At 46.2% G+C, this 25,144-nt stretch overlaps 1 protein-coding gene across 1 annotated transcript in view; it reads left to right on the forward strand.

Annotated features, from left to right (window-relative positions):
• The window catches only part of PPP1R1B (protein phosphatase 1 regulatory inhibitor subunit 1B), a 55,963-nt gene that overhangs the window by 13,458 nt on the left and 17,361 nt on the right, over positions 1-25,144 (forward strand). The window contains exons 3-5 of the mRNA XM_028702784.2: positions 258-280; positions 11,681-11,756; positions 23,547-23,720. Coding sequence (XP_028558617.2) covers positions 258-280; positions 11,681-11,756; positions 23,547-23,720 — 273 coding nt within the window. The remainder of the gene's footprint in view (positions 1-257; positions 281-11,680; positions 11,757-23,546; positions 23,721-25,144) is intronic.

Raw genomic sequence — 25,144 nt, forward strand, 5'->3', positions numbered from 1 at the left:
TCAAGTCCTTTGCACCTCTCCCGGTGTCCTGGAGCAGGCCTCCCCAACCTGGTGGCCTGCAAATCCCAGCAGCCACCACCAATGGCCAGGGATGATGGAAGGTGTCCTCCACAACGTCTAGAGGATGCCACATTGGGTATTTCTGTCTCAGATTGCGGAAATTCAGATTGCAATTCTACGCCTCTCTGTTGTTTGCTTTTACTGACACTGCTCTCTTTTCTTGTTTCTTTCTTTCTTTCTTCACCCGCTCGCTGCAGAAGACGAAGGTTCTCCATACCAGGTCAGTATCACCAGTTATACATAGGAGAAGAAGGCATGCAAAGGAAAGGAGCAGTTGGGTGAAAACGGCTACAAGGGCATATCTGGTTTAATAGTAATTCCTTGTCCCCAGAGATTCCTGGAGATGTTGGGTTGCCTGTCATGCTTATATAGTCATACCTTGGGTTACAGACACTTCGGGTTGTGCGATTTCGGGTTGCGCACCGCGTCGAACCCAGAAGTACTGGAACTGGTTACTTCCGGGTTTCGACGCTTGTGCATGTGCAGAAGCGCTAAATCGTGACCCGCATGTGTGCACACGTGGCGCTGCGGGTTGCGAACGTGCTTCCCGCATGGATCACGTTCGCAACCCGAGCGCCCACTGTATTTCAGCTTTCTTCCATCCTGATGGAACGGCAATTTGCACAGGCAGGATTCCTAGGTGATGTGGTTTGCGGCAAAAAATTTCGTAAGGGGAACAGCTAGGGCCAGAGGCGCCAGCTTGCAAGTGCAGTCTAAGGTCAACATTGTGCACGCATGAGTATTGCACCTCCCTCCCTAAACAGGGCAGAAGCGTCCTGGGCTTTGGGAAGGCGGTGCCAGGCCGCTGACAGGATGCCAGAGCTCTGCTGCCTCCTTCCCAAAGTTGGGCAAGCTTTGGGAAGGTGGCAGGAGGGCTCTTAGACCCCATCAGAGAGAGAACCAAGTAGCATGTCCCCGTTATTCTTTTTTTATTGGTATACTAAGTGCTTCTTACTCAGGGCCGGATTTAGGTTTGATGAGGCCCTAAGCTACTGAAGGTAATGGGGCCCTTTATATGTCCAGCTGTCCTTTGTCAACAACAAATTGTCACTGTTTTTTGTGTTGAAAATATGCTATATGGTAATTTACGCCATGCAACCAGTCCATGCAGAATGTAGGCACCCTATATATAGAAATGAGACAACCAGTGATATTTTAGAGAGCAGGCTAGCAGGTGGGGCCCATTACTTACTTCATAGGAGCCTACACAACACAAAACACTGTTGCTGTATGTAGGTTTTATTTTATTTGTTTTTTATCTTGTATTTTGGAAATGTACATCCAGGTTTTTTAGTCTTTAAATTTTTTGGGGGCCCCCAAAGATTGGGGCCCTAAGCTATAGCTTGTTTAGCTTATACAGTACATAAATCCAGCACTGCTCTTACTCAGCATTGCTTGGGAATTCTAAGAAACCAAAAAATCAGCGCTGTGCAAATCTTCAGCCCTCCATCTTAATTTAAAATGGTGCCCCATCGTATCCAAACATGGATAAAAACCTGCTTCTTGACCTCAGGAACCATCATGAAGACTTTGGTTCAGATATCTCAAGAGGTGTCCAACTGCATAAAGCACAGACAGCATTCCAAAATACACAGTAAATTTCACAGTAATGGCACGCCAGCTTTCTTTCAGGGAAGCTTGTTCCCCATCATTGATCTCATTGGCTACATAATGATAGGATTCTGAGGTGCCCCAGTTTTCTCCAGAACACATTCTGAAAAGCATTGCTGCACTATATTCTGGAGGAGTATGTTATATGCCGCCCAAAACGGTGTGCATTTTCACTCTGCACGTGTGTGTGTGTGTGTGTGTGTGTGTGCCTGCCAAGGAAGGAGGCTGCTTCTGAATAAGTGCAGGGTGCTTACTACCCCTCAGTGCTGTTGCGTAAGCACAGCCAGCCTCCCCCTCCAAGTATCTATGGGTGTGAGGAGGCAGAATTCCTGAATATGGAGGAGTGGTTGACTTCCTTACTGCTTCTCTGAACAAAGGCTTAGAACATTTTAAGGTGAACTGTTTAACGTGGAAATCAAAACTCCGGCTTTTATGCAATCAGTGGGTGGGGAAATGGTTCTGCTTGAAGAATATTGCATTTTCGCAGCATTCAAGCTTCTGCTTGCATGAGTCTCAAATACAGCGCATGAGAGCCAGTGTGGTGTAGTGGTTAGGAGCAGTGGATTCGTAATCTGGTGAACCGGGTTTGCTTCCCCGCTCCTCCACATGCAGCTACTGGGTGACCTTGGGCCAGTCACACTTCTCTGAAGTCTCTCAGCCCCACTCACCTCACAGAGTGTTTGTTGTGAGGGAGGAAGGAAAAGGAGATTGTTAGCTGCTTTGAGACTCCTTCGGGTAGTGATAAAGTGGGATATCAAATCCAAACTCTTCTTCTTCTTCTTCTTAAATGGGGGGTGGGAATTGTTGGTTCAAGGTGAATAATTCTCAAAATAGGGAGAGGTTGAGGTTTTGTTTATTTGCTATTTAGTGGATCAGTGTATTTATTTGTTTATCATTTGAGTATTGCTAATATTGCTCGCTACTATTTATGTAGCTTGTGTCCCCCCCACAGATGTTATATGTAAAATTAATGTATGATATGATACCCGCTTTCCCCCTATAATATTATGTATTGTGTATTTTTCTTTGCTGTAAATCACTTGGAGACCTTCAGATGACAAGCGACTAATAAGTTTAATTATTATTATTATTATTATTATTATTATTATTATTAATAATAATAATAATAATGGTGAGCAACTCGGGGTTTATCTGCACCTCTGCTTGCCCCACTGCTCCCCCACCCCTAGGGAAACCTACTCTTTGGTGCTAAATCCAAACAAATGGCAGTTGGGTTGTCTGCCGACTGCCATTTGTTCCGATTTAGCTCTAAAGAGCGATGGAAAGTCTGGAAAGCATGGGTCAAGCAGAAAAACACTTGGACCCGTGCTTTCCAGGCCCAGGACAAACAGGAGTGTGGACGAGCCTTTAGCTTCGTGCACTGTGCTGAATAGCATCCCTTAGCTAGCAAAGAGGAAACTCACAGGAGAGCTGGAATGAATTAACCCAGGAATTCTCAAACTTTGTGCCAGTGCATGCTAATAAATTATTGTGGCGAGGTCAAGTAAATACGTAACAGAACCCAAAATACTTGATGAGGGGTGCCAGCTCAAATAAAATACAGTCATACCTTGGGTTGATTGTGCTACAGGTTGAGCGCGTTCGAGTTGTGCTCTGCGGCAACCCGGAAGTAACGAAGCGCATTACTTCCGGGTTTCGCTGCTTACGCATGTGCAGACGCTCAAAATGACATCACACGCATGCACGGAAGCAGCGAAATGCAACGTGCACGTGCGCAGACATGCCATTGCTAGTTACGTTTGTTTCTAGATGTGAACGGGGCTCCGGAATGGATCCCGTTCGTATCTAGAGGTACCACTGTAATCCCAAGACGCAACGCATGCATACAATTTGAATGGCAATGCCTATCAGCTTGGGCTGGGGGGCAGGCCCCCTCAAATGTTTTACTGGGGGAGGGGTGAAAGGACTTCAGCCCTAGCTGGCTCCTAGGTACTTGATACAGTGGAGTCTGCAGCAGTGTAGTTAGTCGCTCAGGCACCGGGGGGCAGAGCAAGCCATCCATGGGGGCGGGGTGAGCTGGGCAGGGCAGGGTGGGGCGGGGCGCTCTGGGGGGGCCTGCATGGAGTGCACCCACCGCTCCCTGCATGGGTCCCTGCTCTGAGGTTGCCTCTTTCCATCAGCCTTCACTGGCTTGCTGATTCTCCCTCATCTCTGCAGCAGAGCATTCAGTCACACTTGGCACAGAATCACAGCAGAATTATCCACCCTCAAAGCAGGCTGCACATGACTGGCGTCTCTGCTCAGGTCGGCATTGCTCAGGTCGGCAATTCATTTAGAAACTTCAGCAGGCATCAACTCTTGGCGACCTCTGAGACAGTTGCCAGGGCCCCAGCGCTCTGGCAGACCCACTGATACCTTGGGGTCCATCATCATCATCATCATCATCATCATTATTCTGGCCTGATGTTCTGAAAAGCAGCAGGTGACTAGATTGAGCCCCCCTTTCCCCCCCCCCACAGTGCCCCCAACCTAATATCGCTGTGAGAAATTAAGTGTGGTTAGACCCATCAGCCCAGTCCTGCTTGGAGCTAAGGAAGTCCATCGGGCCCACTGACAGAAGAGGGGGCCCACCCAGGGCCCATTGCCCAGAGGCCCCGCAAACCTGGCAGACACAGGAGAGGGTAGAACCCTTTGGAGGGAAGAAGTAAGGCTTTTGGAGTGTAAACGTTTGTCCACATTTGAGCATTATTTAGCTGTTAATCAAAATCCACCCCTGCATCTATTTACATTTGTATAGGAAGCAAAACTTTGGTCTTTCCCATGCACACCAGTAGGCAATCCCTTTTGTGTTTGTCCTTGCCTTCTCATTTGCTGATTCTATTGTGCCAGTTAAGTACCTTCAGGGTGTGCATATAGATAGCTGTGCTTGGGGTTTGTTTGTTTTTTAAAAAAAGAAAATTCCCCACCCAAGAAGTCTGCAAAAGCCCACACTCGGGCTATTGAAAATTGCTTGTGCAGTTTTCTGTAAAGCTGAGGCATAGGAGCCAACTCCCAGGGGCCAATATCTCTTTGACCACCACCACCCCATAAAATATTTGAGGGGCTGGGGGCATTGCCATTCAAATGGTGTGTGTGTGCCATGACTTGTGATCAGTTATTTGGTGCCGGACTGACTGTATTTTTTGCTCTATAAGACTCACTTTTTCCCTCCTAAAAAGTAAGGGGAAATGAGTGTGCGTCTTATGGAGTGGATGCAGGCTGCGCAGCTATCCCAGAAGCCAGAACAGTAAGAGGGATCGTTGTGCAGTGATCCCTCTTGCTGTTCTGGCTTCTGAGATTCAGAATATTTTTTTTCCTTGTTTTCCTCCTCCAAAAACTAGGTGCGTCTTATGGTCTGGTGCGTCTTATAGAGCGAAAAATACAGTACTTGCCCCCTCCCCAATACAGTATTTTATTCAGGTTGGCACCTCTGACTGAGGGATCAAAAGTCTCTCTCTCTCTCTCTGTGTGTGTGTGTGTGTGTGTGTGTGTGTGTGTGTGAGAGAGAGAGAGAGAGAGAGAGAGAGAGAGAGAGATATCTTCTAACTCTAACACACCAGCAAAAACACAGTAAACTCCATTGTGTACAAACCCTGAGAGTGAAGTCAGAATGAGTGCTCAGTGAACAGTAAATAATCTACCCTCTCTGGATGCTCAGTAAGCAGGTCGTCTGCAAGCAACTTTTTCCCAGAACGTTTTTAAGATGGAGAGGGAAGAGAAGAGCGGCACAGCTGCCCTCCTGCCACACAGGAAGGCCACCCCTGTGGCAAAGCTGACACCCCCTGTGCTTTGAACAGCAGCCTGAAACTTAAACCCAGCACGTGACACTTTTCACCGTCATTTATCTCCCACACTCAGAAAAGCTTCGCCTGCTAAATTTCTGTTTCTGCCAAGCCAGATGAAATAGATGAGGGAGGCACCCCGTCCATCGGTGTGGCCTGAATAATTGCTCTTTTGTTTTTTGAACTGAGACATGAAAAAACCCAGAGTTCTAAAAGGTGGCAGAGAGACACAGGACACAGTTTGAACTGAATAATCCTGTTGCTGAGAGAAAGAGGTGGCTGACTTTTGAAAGCAGAGGTAGACTCTTCCTTTCTTCAGCTGCTAGGTATCCTTCAGGCTCCCCCATTACAGATCCTCCATGTGTCCCTATGTTCCAGGGATTTAGCTGATTTAGAGAAGCCATCCCGGTTTCGGATTTCCTGGAATGTCCTGCTTTTCCCAATTTTCATTGGAGAAATGTTGGAGGGTATGGAGTTATTCGACTCCTGAGCTGTCTGTATAGGGATTTTTTTTAAAAAAAAAGATTTAATATTTTATTACATTTTTATACAGTGGTACCTTGGATTAAGTACTTAATTTGTACCAGAGGTCTGTTCTTAACCTGAAACTGTTCTTAACCTGAGGTACCACTTTAGCTAATGGGGCCTCCTGCTGCTGCTGCGCTGCCGGAGCACGATTTCTGTTCTCATCCTGAAGCAAAGTTCTTAACCCGAGGTACTATTTCTGGGTTAGCGGAGTCTGTAACCTGAAGCATCTGTAACCTGAAGCGTATGTAACCCAAGGTACCACTGTATATGTTGGAACCTGCCCAGAGTGGCTGGGGCAACCCAGTAAGATGTGTGGGGTATAAATAGTAAAATTATCATTATGGAATGGGGCATCTGTATTTTCATCGGAGAAATGTTGGGAGGTTATGCCATTATTTCAGTACAGTGGTACCTCAGGTTACAGACGCTTCAGGTTACAGACTCCGCTAACGCAGAAATACTACCTCGGGTTAAGAACTTTGCTTCAGGATGAGAACAGAAATCGTGCTCTGGCGGCGCAGCGGCAGAGGGAGGCCCCATTAGCTAAAGTGGTGCTTCAGGTTAAGAACAGTTTCAGGTTAAGAATGGACCTCCGGAACGAATTAAGTTCTTAACCCGAGGTACCACTGTAATAGTAAGCGCAGGAGAGGGGGGGGGACATGAAGGCCAGGGGACTGCAACAACTGTGAGACTCTGCGTTTCTTCATTGAATGCCCTTCACCTGGGCATTGCAATCTGCAATTCTGCTGCGCTAGAAGACCTTGGAATTTACTCAAACAAAGAAAGAATGCGCCATTGGAAAGTCTGGCTCTTGAGCTTATCCCACCCCCCTCTCTCACACACACAAACACACCCAATTTATTCCTGCTTGCATTTTTCCATGACTTCCCCTTGATCTTCAATCACATTAAATTCCTCTTTAATATGCGACAAAGTACTGTTCTGGAATGGGATCCTGGGGACAGCAAGTCAGGAGCCAGAAGCTTAGTGCCTTTGAGAAAGACTGGCTGCTTTTCAAACTCGCCCCATGACTTGTCTGTTGTTTTATCAGATTATCCCTTTAATCGCTGAGTGTGCCGCCCCATTCCCCAGTTGGCAGCTTGCTTTCCCCTCTTCTTTTTTGGGGGGGAGGTAAAGCCCTTGGCGGAGGTCAGACAGAATGCGTACCTTTTTCACCTGTTTCCCAACCCCAAAATGAGCGAGGAACACGGACATTTTTCCAAAATGCGATCAGAGCTTTTGTCCAGTGAACAACAACAACAATAAAAGGAAAGGAAAGGATTTTGCTGGTTTCCAGAGCTGGATAGCTAGGTAACGGCTAACTTACATAGCAGTCAAAAACTACTTTGAAAAAACTTTACTGCGATTAATCATCTGGGTTTTAGCTTGTTCGAGTAATTAGATGTTAAAGTTATTTCCAAAATCTATATATTTTCAGATTTCTTTTTTTAAAAGCTACTGAAATATTTAAGCTACTGAAAGAACGTGTGAGAACTCACAGTTTAATGCAAAAGAAAGGCCATCGTTTTTACATATGTTAAAAAAAAAAATCCTTCCATTCTGTATTACAGTTACATCAGAAGAACCAAAATAACCTCAACAAAGTGTGAACATAATTCTCAGCCCTGCCTTTCAAATATTTCCATCACCAATTAAACAACTAACACTTCAGTTGCTTAATTTTCTGATTAAAAGCTGCAAACTTAGTAATGCAGATCTTATGTATTTATTTATTTATTTATTTTTAGTTCCATTTAAGAAGCCCTGTCTAAGGCCATAAACACCCTCCCTTCTCTGTGAAGTGGAGTTCAGGGAGGAAGTGGGGCCAGTGAAATGACCTGCTTCGGGCAGCACCAGGGAAGGGTGGGGAGGTAATAGATTAAGGCAAGATTTGGTGTCTAAATGATGCAGCAAGGATACATTTCAGGGGAGGAGACTTTCCCAAGGGCTCTCACCATGCCTTGTGCCACCACTGGTGAGAAGGACAAAAGCAGATTATCTTTTTCAAGAGAAGTACATTTCCTTCCTAGGGACACAGGTGGCGCTGTGGGTTAAACCACAGAGCCTAGGACTTGCCAATCAGAAGGTCGGCGGTTCGAATCCCTGCAACGGGGTGAGCTCCCGTTGCTCGGTCCCTGCTCCTGCCAACCTAGCAGTTTGAAAGTAGAAAGTGCAAGTAGATAAATAGGTACTGCTCCGGCGGGAAGGTAAACAGCGTTTCCATGCGCTGCTCTGGTTCGCCAGAAGCGGCTTAGTCATGCTGGCCACATGACCCGGAAGCTGCCTGCGGACAAACGCCGGCTCCCTCGGCCTATAGAGCGAGATGAGCGCCACAACTCCAGAGTCATTCACGACTGGACCTAATGGTCAGGGGTCCCTGACCTGATCCTGCCACTTCTCAGGATCATTCCTGGGACTGTTTCAGCAGTAACCTGCTCCTGCTTTTCCCATAATGCCTCTGTCCACACCACCCCTTTCTTTTCCCTGAGGTAAACAGAGGATCCCTCACAAGTATTACCAATGTGGGTCAACTGCCCTGTGCCAGATGTTCCTCCTTGGGTCTTCCCCCCACCTCCAATAAAACTCTTTACTGTTAAAAAAAAGCTTTACATTATTTTTTGTTGTTGCAGCTGTTCACAGCCACTGTTCCCTCATCTGGGGCTGCATTTATTAACTTACGATAATGTTTATTTCACTACTTATTATTACATCGATATCCCATTTTCCCTTCAAGGAAAGCTCTTTGCTGTGGCACATGGTTCTTCCCCTTTCCCCTTTTTATCGTCAAAACAACCCTGTGAGGTAGGCTAGGCAACTGGCCCAAGGTCAACCAGGTAGCTTCATGGGTTGAGTGGGGATTTGAACAATTATCTCCCAGGTTCTAGTCTGACGTGCTAACCATTACACCTCATAGGCTCTCAGGGGTGCTGACTTGAATAAAATACTGGAGTAGTCCAGGTAATAACCTGCCCTGCATAATCGATCACAAGATCACATAATCAATGCACGCTATTTGAATGGCAAGACCCATCAACATTGGGGGGGGGGGTGCAGCCCCTTCAGATATTTTATTGAGGGCGCGAAGGGACCTCGACCCCTAGGAGTTGGCTCCTATGAAGGCTCTCCCCCTGTCAAAGTGTGTATTAATTTTTTTAAAAAAATAATACTTATTAACTTTCCATTTTATAACATATAAACACAATCTTTGTTTTTTCACAAAGTTCACGAGCTCAAAGGAGCTTGAAGTGATGTGAAAAAACAAAGTCACAGTGTGTTTTTAAAGGCTTTCTTCTCCATCACCACATGATCCCAGCCGATCAGGGATAATGTTGTGAATGTGATGGTGTCATTAGCACCATTATGTCCTGCGTTGCCCTCTTTCGTGGCATGAGGGGAAAGTAAATACATCTCCACTACCAAGGCATCATGTTCAACATGCTCTTCCTTCACGTACGACGCTACAGTGAAACCATCACAGGCAATGTGTAGGCCTGGTTGTCTTGGCAACAAGGATGCCTTCTCCCCCCCTCCCATCAAATCCTCACAAACCTTTTTTGTATGATTTTCTCTCCGCCACCCCTATCCCGCACGAAAGATGGGGCACTTGTGTATTAAAAGCAACTGCCTGCCTCCTTTTGGCTCAACGCCGCTTTCCAAATCTGTTGTGGTTTTGCCTCTGCGCTGTGCATGAGGCAGTCTTTCAGGCAAGGTTTTGAGGTTGCCGAGAACAACATTACAGCCAAAACAAGCATCGCTAAACAAAGGGAAAACATATTTAAGGAAAACCGAACGTAATTCCAGACACTGCAAAGGAAGCTTAAAAATAGCAACTCTCCCCTCTCCCTTTGTTTTATTGAGACACCCTGAACAGCTACAGGATGCTTCTGACCCTATAAAAATTCTCTTGGGGAGTCTTTGTGGTGAGTTTTGCTTACACTCATCTGACCAGTTACCATATTTGGCATTGGGAAGGAAAGTTCACCAGAGTCAGATTAGGACACCTCTGTGTCTTTCCAAACAGGAAGTCATGTTATTGGCCAATGGGGCCAAGATTCCCATTCCTTGGAATGAAAGGGGATGCCTCAGTCCTTGCTGGAAAGTAGACTAGCAAGAGATCAAGAGATTATCACAGTGACCACTTGCAAGGAGCCCATAACTAAGGATTGAAAGAGTGCTCAGTTTCAGTTCTCTCATCTTCCAGTCTTAAACCCAGTTCTCCAGGTTTCTGGAGCAATTTGTTTTGTTAGAGAACCGTATCACAAAATTCGGACAACTGCAAGGTTTGAAGGATAGCTGAATTTTGGCTGTCGTGTTGTTTCGGTGTCCTTAACTGCAAACTGAATTGAGTTTCCGATTTCTCCCGGTGACATGGCAGTAAACACTTACGCAGAGCTTTTAGGGCATAGCAACATAGAACGTTAAATGTTAAATGCATCATGGATATTAAATTATAGGAATTAGGGGTTCCTTCCAGACAGGTGTGTATTGTGGGCTGACAACTGCTCCTCGTGCATGCAACTTTTTGGCAGAGCCCACGCAACGTCATTGGTATAAAAATGCCAGCCCCTGTTCCCCCTGTAATAATAATAATAATAATAATAATAATAATAATAATAATAATAATACTTTGGATTTTCCCATTCTAGGGTAAAACATCTGGTGGTGCTCTCCAGAAGTTGTTGGACTACAACTCCCATCATCCCTGACCGTTGACATTGCTGGCTGGAGGCTGATGGGCATTGTAGTCCAACAACATATGGAGGGCACTATGCCGCCTATCCTAGCTTAGACCCGTTTTATAATATTTAGAAAACAAGCATTTCAAAAAACCTTGCAGGCAGTAGGCACCCCCTTAGAAGTGTCTTTCTCCTTTCTTGCTCTTATTAGATTATGACTGCTATATTATCGAAAAACACGCTATATTATCAAAAAAACACTTTCCCTGCATCCGAATTATCATTATAGTTACCTGCAGTTGTATGCAGATTGTACTGATGAACTCATCACCACAGTTAATTGACTGCAGTTTCTTTAATTGGGTTATATTTATTTGGGCATTTATTTGTGTGCCCCTCCACAGGAGGTCTGGAGGGTAGCAACACAAGAATGGGCCTTTTCTGTGGTGACTCCCATTTTGTTGAATGCTCTCCCCCGGGAGGGTCACCTGGTTTCTTCATTGCATATCTTGAGGTGCCCAGCAAAAATATTTCTCTTCAACCAGGCCTTCAGCTGTTATTCAATTTATGGCCTTTTAGTGTGTGTGTGTGTGTGTGTGTGTGTGTGTGTGTGTGTGAGAGAGAGAGAGAGAGAGAGAGAGAGAGAGAGAGAGAGATTATCTTCTCCTCTTTTTACTCTTATTATATAATGTATCTTGTGTTTTATGCTGTAAACTGTCCTGTGGTCTCTTGATAAAGGGAAGTATATAAATTTAATTAATTGTGATAGCCGTGTTGAAAACCGACAAGCTTCAGAAGCCATTTCCAGTGTCAAAGAGTTGGGAAGCAGTCGCTGAAAACAAAATAAGAAATGCCTATCCAAACACTCAGAATCCTGGATCAAAGCCAATATTTTAATTTAACAACTGTTTATATGTTGATTTGTTGAAAACAAAATATCGTGCATCGTCACATTCCCCATTCTTTGGGAAATTTTTGGAGAGCTGTGCCTTTGACCCGTTGACTCTTGTTTTCTTTTCCCAGAGAGCTTTGGGTGAAGGCTACCACCTTAAAAACAAAAGGAATGCCCCCTGTGTCTACACCCCACCTTCTCTTAAAGGTAAGGTAGCTTTGAATTGTTTGTGACTTGCGGTTTTCAGTGTTAATGCAAAAGGGCTTCCTTCTGTCTGTCCTGAATCGCCCACCATTTGACTTCATTGGATACATCTGCACACATACACACAAAGTTCTGGAATTTAACACCTTTTAACTGTGTGTATATTGGGACGCAGGTGGTGCTGTAGGTTAAACCACAGAGCCTAGGACTTGCCTATCAGAAGGTCGGCGGTTCAAATCCCCATGATGGGGTGAGCTCCCGTTGCTTGGTCCCAGCTCCTGCCAACCTAGCAGTTCGAAAGCACGTCAAAGTGCAAGTAGATAAATAGGTACCGCTCCAGCGGGAAGGTAAACGGCGTTTCCGTGTGCTGCTCTGGTTTGCCAGAAGCGGCTTAGTCATGCTGGCCACATGACCCGGAAGCTGTACGCCGGCTCCCTCGGCCAATAAAGCGAGATGAGCGCCGCAACCCCAGAGTCAGTCACGACTGGACCTAATGGTCAGGGGTCCCTTTACCTTTTTAACTGTTTGTGTGTGTGTGTGTGTGTGTGTGTGTGTGTGTGTGTGTGTGTGTGAGAGAGAGAGAGAGAGAGAGAGAGAGAGAGAGAGAGAGAGAGAAATTCCACTTGCAACTTCAGTCCATACATAATTCCCCAGAAAAACATTGACTGCAAATGCCACCATCTTCGCAATCTCTTCTTCTTCTTCTTTCTCACAGTTGCATGAAACTCCCTTGCTGTTACCCCTCCCTCCGTCCCCCCCCCCATCCCCCAGGCTGCCGGGGAACTTGCAGTTCTAAGGAAACAGACTCGGCACGCACTTGATTTGGATATGCGAGGTGCTCTTCCCACCCTATGCTTTTATTTTTATATTTTTTCATAAAGAGTTGACAACTCCATCTGCTCGGAAAGCTAACCATTCCACAGCAGCGAAGGTGACCTTGGGCACACAGAGAGAAGGGCTGGGGAAGGGAAGGAATATGTGTGGGCGGGCGGGTGGGTTATGCATGAACCAAACTTTGCATTACCTTGCGCCGACTTTCTTCATTTCAGATGAACAGAACCAAGATGCCAGGGAGATGGGGTGACTCATAGCAGTGTGTGTGTGTACAGTATATAAAACGGGGAGGTGGGAATCTGATCTGGTCAGCAAGCCAGAACCTTATACTCCCCTACCCCTTGACGGGTGGGCAGGGTCACCCACCTGTCAGTCACATGATGATGTCACAATGGCATCAGGCAATGATCAAAGCTCTATGCTGTGCTTTGAAGCACTGCTTATCAACAGGCTTGAAGCTGCAAGAGTGAGGACTCCAAGCATCCTTTCGGAAGGATTGAGTTGCCCCATGGAGAACTCAGCCCTGAAGCTGATGCAGCAGACTTTTAAGTCACCCATCAGCTGTTGGGTGGTGACTTCAGGACTACTTTCTGCAGGGATCAGCTGCACAGTCGAGTTCCCCATGTGAAGCTTGGTCGTACAGCCTGCCCTACGCCTGCTGTCACATATTATGTGGGCACGGTTTGGGCAAAACAGCCTCACAGGCCAAACTGGGACCCGTGTCAGGACAAATCTAGCCTGCAGGCTAGAGATTCCTCACCCCCATAGAAGACAACTCCTAGGGGCTGAGGTCCCTTCAGCCCCCCCTAAATATTTGAGGGGTCATCCCCCATGTTGATGAGCATTGCTATTCAAATGGTGTCCCTGCACTGCGTCTTGTGATCAGTTATGCTGGGTGGGGCTTACCTGCCTCCCCCCCAATATTTTATTCAAGTTGGCAGCCCTGTTATGAACTATGCTTCTCTGCATTCCTCCTCAATCCATGCAGCTTTTAAATGTTCCATCCAGAAACATATAAAAGTTTAGTTTCTTTTCAAAAGGTCACATTTTAAGGACAATCTGTTCCAAGCAAGGCCCAACTTGGAAGTGGAGGAGGATTAAATGACCCGCTCCCCTACCACTGGAGAGCCAGTGTGGTATAGTGGTTCAGAGCGGTAGTCTCGTAATCTGGGGAACCAGGTCCGCATCTCCGCTCCTCCACATGCAGCTGCTGGGTGACCTTGGGCCAGTCACACTTCTCTGAAGTCTCTTGGCCTCACTCACCTCACAGAGTGTTTGTTGTGGGGGAGGAAGGGAAAGGAGAATGTTAGTCGCTTTGAGACTCCTTTGGGTAGTGATAACGCGGGATATCAAATCCAAACTCTTCTTCTTCTACCAGTCTCTCAGTGGCAGTGTGCCCTGCTGTACGGAGGACAGTCCTCTGTTTGAAGGACTCACAGTGGCTGTCCTTTCAAAGTCCCTTTTAAAGATAAAGGGTCTTGAATTCACTAGCACCTGAGCAGCAGCCCGAGCAGGTACACAGATCACCTGGCCTCAGTTTCCTCCCCATAGTGAGATCGCTCAGTTGGTTATAGCCTGATGCTGACAAGCCCAAGGTTGCAGGTTCGATCCCCGAATGGAACAGCTGCATATTTCTGCATTGCTGGCGGGCTGAATTAGACAATCCTCAGGGTTCCTTCCAACTCTATGATTCCGTGATGTTTTCCCTTTCTCTGTAAACGGAGTAATTATTTCTTCATTTGCATTTATGCACAAAAATCAACATGTGCCAGTTTTATGCAAGTCTCCCTCTTTCTTTGTGTGTGATGCGTTCCCACTTTTTAAGCTACGCATGAGCAGCTTCTTCCGGCAAACAAATATATAGATATGAAAATGTTGGGAACTCAGAACTGTATGTGATTAACAACATGCAAAATCTGAGCCAGAGAGTTCTCGATTTGAGATGAATTCATAACGCTGGCCTGGATCCCTTTAAGTAGGTGCTTCGTTTCAAATGCCTTAAGTTAGATATACTCCCAAACACTATCAGGCTCCTTTGGGGTAGATGTTGGTATCAAGAAAAGGCCTCTGAAAATTAACGGCAAATTACCATGATCAGGTTTGTCCTCCAGAAAAGATGACCCTCCAAGTGCCCCTATTTTCCAGGGACAGTCCTGGATTTTCAGAATCCACCATGGTTTCTGATTTGATCCTAAAATGTCCCACTTTTCCTTAGGACGTCCCTGTTTTCATCAAAGAAATGTTGGCTGATATGCATTTTGAACATACCAGAAGAAGTTTATAATCAGTGTGACTCCCTCCCACAGTAGATGAAAAAGTAAATGACCCTTCTTCGTCATCAATGATACTTCCGTTACATATTTCCTCAAGGAAATATCCACGTTGAAATCATTGCATAAAGTCTCCCTCACTAGAGCATATTCTGGCATTGTTTAAAAACCTCCCACCCAAGTAGGGATCTGAAGGCTGAAGGTAAAACTTGAGTTTGACTTCAGTAATCCTTGGCTCCCTTGGGAAGGAAATAAACACAGGCCTTCTGTTTTGAATGGGAAAACCAAAGAACTCTGGTTTGCAGCTACATTTAACAGCAGTGCAATGAAATCAGAGTCTATTGAAACTAACATCAAGGTCTCTGCTGAGGAAGGCCTCTCTTTGCTGCTGCCTTCCAAAATATAACATTGACAGAAACAGCTGACGAGGATCACAGATGCTGGTTTCTTGAAAGCGCAATACCTGGAATTTCTGGAGGTATTCCAAACACTTCTTATTACCTACTTTACACAGAGAAAGAGAGCGACACACACACACATTAAGCATCAGTTTGTCACTGCAGTTCCTTCCAAGCTCTGGGAGATAGATTCAATTTAAATTATGTTTAAACTTGCTGTTGGTCACGTTAGGAAAACATGTTATTGGCGTCACAGTTAAGCCAAGTGTTGGTCACTGAACATACATTAATATCACAGTCTCCTGGGCCATTTATCCCTGGCATGCTAATATTGGAACACCATACAGGTAAGGTTTTTCTAAAACATGCCCCACATTGTACTTAAATTGAGCCTCGAACCTCCAACACATTGTACTTCTGACTGTTCATTCCCCAGTGCTGCTGATATCTATGCAGCAGGAGGTTGCCATTGACTTCTTACCACCGACTTTTAGTTCTCATTGTGTCAACTTTCAACAGACAGTCCTTACTCATCCCTTCACAAAAGCAAGCCCTTTCTTTCTCGCTTTGACACATCACCTGGTAGAAATGGACGGCAGCCGGTCGAAGCACGGATGTGCGCACACACGCAGAGCTTTCGATCCAGTCGTTTGCATTTTCCAGTTTTAGCACTAAGGTCAGCAGCAAGAACATCCATTCTCCCCCACCCCCTGAGTGACAAGTGGCACTAACTTCCCAAACGGAGGTTGGAAGCGCCAAGGCATTTGGAGGCCAATGTGTTTGACAACAAAGCCCTATTTAAAGACCTTCCCTTGTGCTGCGTTCCTCTTCCCACAATCTGCTGTTTGTGTCATGAGCGCTGCCAATAATCGGCAGCGTTTCCTGCAGAACGCAGCCTGGAGAGGAGGGCATCCCAGGAGAAAGGGAATGGCCGCAGCAGGAATCTCGACTCTCTCCAAGGCTCAAGGCCACTTTTGGGTGGTGATGGGGAGGGCAGGGAGGGAAGAACTTGTAACGAGGGCTGCGCCAGGAATTCTCTATCCAACTCTGGGTGTTTGAGAAAGGCGGATTAAAGTGGGAAATGATTCAAAGAGGAACAACTGAAATGAACACCGGAATCGGGAAATCAAAAGAGTTTTACCTATATAGAAATTAGCGTACATGAGAGTGCTCTAAAAATATGCAAGACGATTACTATAATATTAGCTAAGATTATGATTGTGGGTGCCACCGGACTGTCAGTAATTTGCAGGCAGGATTCAAGAGTGTGATACAACGCTAGGTTTGTGCAACTGAAGTGGATGAAAGAGCTCTGGACCCCCTTCAAACATCCTTTGTATTGTGCATTCATGGAGATTTCTGCTCATGATAGTATCGGGGCATTGTACACCAACCCACTTTCAGTATAGTTTGTGCCTGCAGATGTTTTGGGTGAAAATAGGCCTTTTGCTCCAATCAGGACGTGTCTGGTAGCTTTCTGCTGAAATCCCACAACTTTTTTTAAAAAAAACAATAAATGTTCCGGGGGTGAGGGATGGGGAGAGGGAATGTCCTCCTTTCATTGCACTATAGCACAGGAGTGCCCTTCCAGACCACAATAATCCAGGAAAGCCATGGTAGCACTGCAAAGCAACAAAAAAAGCTGAATGATGTGTGGACAGTCCAGTATAAATCCACCACCAATGCAGTATTATTGCATCCAGGACATGCGGCAAAATACTGTACATATGCAAAAGCAAATCCACTAAAAAAAGGTTTTTTTGCCATGCAGAAAGATGACAAGGAAATGCATTGAAAGGTGTGGTTTGACACAGTGACTAACAGGAAAACTTATAAAGACCCTGCAAGCAAATCCGAATGAATGCTCGTTGTCATCCAGCCACCCTGAGAACAGATTAGATCAAATGTTCAACAAAGACTGGCAAACCCCCGCATAGCTCAGTTGGGTAGAGCATGAGGCTCGTAATTTCAGGGTTGTGGGTTCAAACCCCATTTGGGGCAAATGATCCCTGCATTGCAGGAGATTGGACCAGATGATCCTCATGGTCCTTTCAACTCTATGATAAATTCTGTGGAAGCAAATAGGGATGAATCCAGACATTGTACATGCCTTTAAACCGGGGCAGGGAGCTGCGGCCCTGGGAGGGGTCTGGATGTGGCCCTTCAGGCCTCTCTGGGAATTCTCCCCAGGAAGAGAAGCTCACTTTGGTTTGAGCCAGTGCAGTTTTTAGATAGGTGCCTGGGTCATGTCATGGGTTAAAGGCGAACTCCCATCTCACAGGCAGTGGCTCAATCGGCCGTAAACGGCTGGTGCCGCAAACCTGACTGGTGTTAGGCGAAGGAGTAAATAGACTGGGCTGATAGATGTAGCCAGAATTGGGGGGCTGGGGGCTGGAGATGAGCAGTGTTTGGAGTGCACATGCCCCCAGTACTGGAAATGTGCTGCCTGTCAGAAGAATGTGAGAAACAGCATGCCAGAATGGTGTGTTTGTGTGTGTGTGTGTGTGTGTGTGTGTGTGTGTGTGTGTTTCACATCCTTCCTGTTCTCCGACAGGGAATGCTCACTGCCAGTTGCTCGCCCCCCACAAAGTGCTGCACTCATCCATTTCCCGTCAGCCTTTGCTCTCATCATCACTCCCCCGCACCTATTGTTCGCACCTGTCTTTCTCTAATTCTCTTCTTCTTCTCCCCCCTCCCCAAGCTATTTGATCTTCTGAGGGGGAGTTGGCACATTGCCTTCCCACACATACCGGTACCTAAAGCTTTTACATTGTTTCGTGGCTGCTGCTTTTAAAGGGGCTCTTATCTCTCCTTCCTCCCAGGGAGAACTGGGGTGCGGGTAGGGGGGAATCTTGAGGCCGAGGTGGAAGTAATGAGCTGTAGTCTTGCACACAGCCAGGCTTGTCCGCTCTCCCTTGATTTGGCAGGGATGGAAAAGACATAACGATGATGAGATAAAATGCGAGGTGGTGGGGAGCTGGAGAGCTCACCCGCTTTTCCCCTGAAAAAGCGGTGTCTAGGAACCATACACAGTCACCCAGCAGTACTGCTCCCTAATCCCTTTTTTTAATAGTTAAAAGTAGCTGTGGAAGCCTGAATTAGATTGAACTGCTTATCCCTTTGCATTCCAGCCATTTCCCCCACTAACCCCCACTTCCTCCCCACAGTTGCTTTCCCATTCACGTGGTGGGGAGGGGAAATGATATAGGCACCTGTCTTTCCCCGCCCCATGGGCACAGGTGGAAATGCCTGCAGATTAGCTCAGTTGGTAGAGCGTGAGACTCTTCATTCCAGAGCCATGGGTTCGAGCCCCACATTGGCGGAAAAAAGATTCCTGCATTGCAGGGGGTTGGACTAGATGACCCTCGGGGTCCCTTCCAACTCTACAGTGCTACGATTCTATGAAAAGCAAAAGGTGACCAATGCATAAAAAGAAAGGATTAAGCACCTCCCCTGCCCTGCTACTTCGTAGATCAGTGATAGCCAAACTTGGCCCTCCAGCAGTTTTGAGACTACAACTCCCTTCATCCCTAGCTAACAGAACCAGTGGTCAGGGATGATGGGAACTGTAGTCCCCAAACAGCTGGAGGGCCAAGTTTGGCCATCGCTGCCATAGATCAAACATGCTGCCAACCTCCCAATGTTTCGTATAGCCATATAGCATCTTACTTGTCCTTAGTAGCATTCTTCAAGCTGTTGCTGACAGGACCCAGGTCCCTGGCTGGCTCTCCCTGCTGTGTTTACATCCCTGCCTTCCTTTGAGGTGTGGCATATATTATTCTCCCCATCTAAGCAGCTTACAGGGCAAATACCCGGATGGCTGCCAGAATTAGGGCAGGCCCACCTGCCTCCCCAGGACATGTATGACAGCATTATAAGTGGAATTTATGTCTTTGTGTGCACGGCACTCTGCAGAGTACAAGAGGAAAGGGCATGTTCACATTACTGCTTCCTCCGCACCCAGCGCTTTTAATTTTTGAAGCTGCATTCACACGGCATTAGCCACAATCCGTATCAATCCTGTAGTTTCTAGTGGGGTAGGAGAGAGCTGAAAAGAAATTCACATCTGGCAACCAATGCACCCCTTTGGTTTCAGATAGCACATGGGTAGACGAGTCTAAGAAGCCTAGGACACAAATTTTCATGGCCCTCCATCAGCTATGGTGGCTCAGTTACCAGAAGTAATTTATTTAGCGTTAACTTTGGAAGTGCATTCTCAATTCTCACCCAACTAAGCCTCTGAATGTATATTTTGCTCTAGGAGGCTTAAGGATACTTTTAGACAAACTATGATTCTCCATACTTTATTTTAAGGCTTTGGGGGCAAATGAAAAAGAGGACAAGGCCCTCGCACCTTCCATAGCTGTGCAGAAGGTGGAATTTCAGCCAGACAAGCAAACGTTGGTGAAGTTCCCTCTTCTGCAAAACTGTTCCCTGTCGCATCTGGACACTCTGCTTTGCATGGGTATCTTTTCGAGCTCATGTTGCCCTGGCTTCTATCTAGTCTTGGTCACCCCTGTCCTCAATAGCACAGCCATGTGGGGGAACACCCTTTCTGCAGATTTTGCAAAAGCCTGCTGTCAATGGAGGGATGTGGCCTTGTAATCTTAGCTCCATGCGCCCTTTGTCCCTGGCTAATGCAAACACAAGTAACTCTAAGTCCTCCCTACAATGAACAAATCTGGGATGTCGATATGAGCCTTAAGCTTACGTCCTGCCCCAAAAGCAAGCTGCAGTTTCCCCTTCACAGAGCTACAGTTCCCAGCACACTTCTACACTTCCCAGAATTATTTGGGGGTAATTGTGCCTTAAATGGGCTTTAAATGATGGTGTGGATCTGCCCTACAGCCCTTCTTCTCCTGCCTGCCCCAGGCATTGGCCAGATAAACAGGTTTTTAAAACCAAAACAACCCCTCCCCGCCCCCAGGAACCTCCATCAGGATGGCAGGTGGATTTCCATACTGTCAGGGTAAATAAACTACTTGGCTAAACGCACCCTTGTCCTTTTCAGTCGAAGGATTGCTGAGAAGCGATATGATAGCCGCCTTCAAATATCTCAAGGGCTGTCACATGGAAGTTGGAGCAAGCTTGTTATCTCCTGCTCTGGAGGGTAGGATTCAAACCGATGGATTCAAGTTACAAGGAAGGAGATTCGGGAATAACTTTCTGGCAGTGAGAGCTGTTTGACAGGGGAAGGGCCTCCCTTGGAAGGTGCTGGACTCTCCTTCATTGGAGGTTTTTACGTAGATGCTGGATGGCCACCTGTCTTGTATAATCTGGTTGGGATTCCTGCATTGCAGGGGGTTGGGCTAGATGGCCCTCAGGGTCCCTTCCAGCGTTGCAATTCTATGATCTCACCATAGTGTGGAATACAGAGCACGTGACCTGTGTGGCTGCTCAGGCTGCTGCCCAGCTGCTAACTGCAGATCCTGCAAGGTCCCTCCTGCTCCCCTCCTTCCTAGGGTTCTTTAGGTTTAAACCAGACTGGGATCAGGCAGCCCTTCAAATAGAGGACTATCCTCTTTAAATTAGGACACATAGCTACCCTAACTCCACTATATATGCAAACTTCCAATTTCAGCCCCCCACCCCCCCGGCCGAAACCTTAGCTGATGAATGATGAGGTCTAAAGCAGGGGTCAAGCACCTTTTTCAGCCGTGGGCCGATCCACTGTCCCTCAGAACATGTGGTGGGCTGGACTATATTTTGGGGGGAAATGAACGAATTCCTATGCCCCACAAATAACTCAGATATGCATTTTAAATAAAAGCACACATTCTACTCATGTAAAAACACACTGATTCCCGGACTGTCCGTGGGCCAGATTGAGAAGGCGATTGGGCCGCATCTGGCCCACGGGCGTTAGGTTGCCTACCCCTGGTCTAAAGTACCGTATGTTTGACCTTTGGTAAACAAACAGCAGGGCTTGTGTAAAGGAAAGCAAAGGAAGGTGTGTCTGCAAAGAGGGTACGAAGAGGAAAAAGTTGACACTACCAAATAAAAAGCCTCTTCTGAACAAGGAAAAGATTGTCTCTCTCTCTCTCTCTCTCTCTCTCTCTCTCTCTCTCTCTCTCTCTCTCTCTCCCTTGTGGCTATTTTTCTTCCCCAAACAAGGCGAATCACATTCCTCACTGAGGACTAGGTCCCTGCCAAGTTTATTGAACAAGGAAACCATTTTTCCCCTTTGTGCAAACTTTTCTATAGAACTTTAAGCCAGTTCAGGTGGTGTGGGAAAATTCCCGCCCTACCCTGCGTGCCTGTACTTTCTCAAAGAACTAATCTCTTCTTTTTCTAAATAAATGCACATCAATGTTCTTTTGATCCCATCAAAACCGAAGTTTCGTCTGTCAGATGTTAAGGTGCTCTTATTGTGGGCAGTGTTTCAAATTATCGCCTTCAGAGATTCTGTGATTGAAAAAGGGATAAGTTAAAAAAAACACCCAACAACCTTGCTAATCGGACTTTTCAGCTGCCATGGAATGTTTAGGGACATTCTGATTGCTGAGGGTGAAGGTGCCAGATATAGAATTATTTATAACACTGTGGTATCTCTGAGAAAACTGAAAGGTCGTTTTGGCTTCGGGAGGGGGGACGTTGCAGTGCCCTGGGTCAGGGAACGGTGAATGTTTCTGGCAGCAGGGGGAGAGTAGGAGGAGAGACTGGGTTATTAATGAGATTATGTCTGCTTTGGAGTTTGTCAGTTTTAACAGACCTGCAGATGTGGAAGCTGCATCAGTAGTTTCTCTTGCTCCTCTCCCCGCTCAGTCCCTTTACCCCATGCTCTGCTCCCCTCCAGCCAGATGAAGCAAACAAGCTTCTTCTGTGACCCCCCAAAAGCTGGGGGGGAGGTTGGGCAATAGGACTCGGTAGGGAGTGGGGAGGAATGGGGCAACATGGCCACAGCTTCTTGTGCAGTTCTGGATTTGCCAAAGAAACAGGCATGATCTTAGGCTTGTACGACCGAGGACCCCACAGTCCTGGATTTACAGAAGCAGTACCAGTTTCTGATTTGATGCTGGAATGTCCCGCTTTCCCTTAGGACATCCCTATTTTCATCAGAGAAATGTTGAAGGGTATGGAGTTATGCAACCCCCTTTAGAATACTTCTGAAGGCAGCCCTGTATAGGAAAGATTTTTTGTAATGTTTAATGTTTTATTATGTTTTAATATAGGTTGGAAGCCACCCAGAGTAGCTGGGGCAACCCAGTCAGATGGGCGGGGTATAAATAATAAAAGTATTATTATGATGGAATAGGATGTCCCAATTTTCATAAGAGAAATGTTGGAGGGTATGAGCATGTCAGGGAGAAGGGTAGCTAGAACCTTCACCATGACATGAAGGGTCATCATCATCATCATTATTATTATTATTATTATTATTATTATTATTATTATTATTATTTCAATCTCATGGACCTCTCTACCTGTACTCTGAAGTGGTACCACTCAGATTCAGGTTTGCCATCTCGGTGACGCCAAGGCAGATGGTTCTGTGAGGTCAACCAGGTGATATGTATTAGATTTTATGCATTTATTTCGACCCACTGGCCTTTTTAAAAATGTTAATTGTTTCCCTGCAGGTCGCTTTAATAAATTCTGGCGATTCATGCAAAGTTTCTGCAGACATTTTACTTCCTACTAGGGTGGGAACTTAACACATTGTGTTTTGTTTTGTTTTTAAAAAGGAAGTTCAGCACCAAGAAGAGAACAAGGACATGGATTTGCACATGCTAATACATATCTAAAATATACCTTCAATAGAAAATACATCTCACTGGGGTGGGAGAGACTGTGGCTAGGTACCTGCTGTGAGCCTGCTCAGTCTGTTTTTTCAGGTGCTCACTATTGATAGGCTATTTCAAGGCCTCCTTATAGTGAAAGCAGGAGAAGGTTGCTTGGAGTGGATGGAAATCTTCCAGAGTTGCTAAACACAGCAGGAGACCTGAGAGGCAAAGGGCAAGATGGGGAGAGGAATAAAAAAACATGCAGGGTTTGGAATCTGGATGGGCTGAGTGTTGCCAGAAGAGGTTGTAAGGATCAAGAAGAAAGAAAGAGGAGGATAATTGAGGGCTGGGGGAAAGAGGTTGATGTGCCCAGAGGATCTCCCTTAGCTGCGGTTGTGAGTCTAATGTGGTGCTGCTTCAAGATGAGAGCCAGGAGCAAGACAGCAGTAACTCACAAGGTGTCAGTGAAGTTAAATTCATTATTCGAGGTTCTCCAGTTCCAAATTCCAATTTCTCTTTGAGCCCTCCTAAGCAAATCTCACCTGCCGAATTTTCGATCTTTGACAGCTGTGCAGCGCCTAGCACAAAGCCATTTGGAATCCAACAGTTCCTGGATGGATGACGACTACCCTGAGGATGTTGAGGAGGACGAGGAAGATGAGGACGAGGAGGAGGAAGAGGAAGAAGCTCAGGATTCAGATGACACCGTGAGGGAGATGCCCGGCCTTTGCAAGCCCGGGGGTAAGCAATGACAATAGCAAGCAGACACACGAGAGGCGGGGGAGGGAGACTGTGGTGCCAGCAGGGGGCAGCAGAAAATACCCATCTTGCCCTTGGCATGGCTGGGCCTGGCAGCTTCTAGGTAGCTCCTACAGCGGATGAGTCACATGTCAATTTGTTCTGAAGCCATTGTGTTGGTTTATTAAAGTTATTACCTGCACAGCACCATCTTAACACCGTCGTTGCATTCGCTCTCTTTGGTCAGTAGAGTATGAATGGATAGGGAAGGGAAGGAAAAGGAGAAAGGAATAAGAAAACACATTACACTGTAGGAGCCCACACCAAAACCAGGGGGGAAAGTGCAGGAGTATTTTCTGGGAATTGCAGAAAATTGTTTTGCGCTGCCTTGAGTCTAAGCACCGTAGCAAAGGAAAGGAAAGTTCAATCATTCATCTGAAACCACAGCAGAGAAAAGGATATGCCTAGATTATGTTCCATAGGAAATGTATATATATATATATATATATATATATATATATATATATATATATATATACAACCCTTCAGACTGAAGGCCCATCTAGCTAGTCCAACATCCTGTTTCGAGCCACATGCTTCCGGGAAACCCACAAGTGGAGTATGGAAAACAAATCGTTTCCCAAGCCTAAAATAGATGAATACTTCCCCACTCTCTGCCTGCACTGCTACTGGCAACAGGAAGCAGCCTAGCTTTCATCTGCAACAAACTCAGATGTCAGTGCTGCTGGGATACAGAGAGGGATGAGCTGTCCACTCCAGCTTCCATGTTTTCCTCTTCTCTTCTCTTCTCTTCTCTTCTCTTCTCTTCTCTTCTCTCTAGCAAACTTATTGCCTTCGTGGTTGCAGCAGGAGAGCCCACTTCCCAATATACAGTGGTACCTTGGGTTAAGGACTTAATTTGTTCTCGAGGTCCGTTCTTAACCTGAAACTGTTCTTAACCTGAAGCACCACTTTAGCTAATGGGGCCTTCTGCTGCTGCTGCTGTACCACCGGAGCACGGTTTCTGTTCTCATCCTGAAGCAAAGTTCTTAACCCGAAGTACTATTTCTGGGTTAGCAGAGTGTAACCTGAAGCGTATGTAACCTGAAGCGTATGTAACCTGAGGTACCACTGTATAGGGAGAATCTACTGGAAGCTCAAATTTACATTGCTCCATCTCCCCAGAATCCAGTCTTGCTCCTACTGTCTATTTGTAATCCAAGTCTAGATCTTAACTGCCTAGCCTTATGGGTGCAAGTGTGGACCCATCCCCTACGACTTCGCTTCCCGCCGGCTCCTTGCCAAGCATTTCCCAGTTGTTAAAAAGCTAAATTTTGCATGCAGAATTAAGTATGCAAAGATAACCAGCACAGACCCGAAAATATACATCGTCCCCAATACATCTGAGGTTAGTCATCGCAGTCCCC

The sequence above is a fragment of the Podarcis muralis genome, chromosome 13 (genome assembly GCF_964188315.1).
Source record: "Podarcis muralis chromosome 13, rPodMur119.hap1.1, whole genome shotgun sequence".
NCBI lineage: Eukaryota > Metazoa > Chordata > Lepidosauria > Squamata > Lacertidae > Podarcis > Podarcis muralis.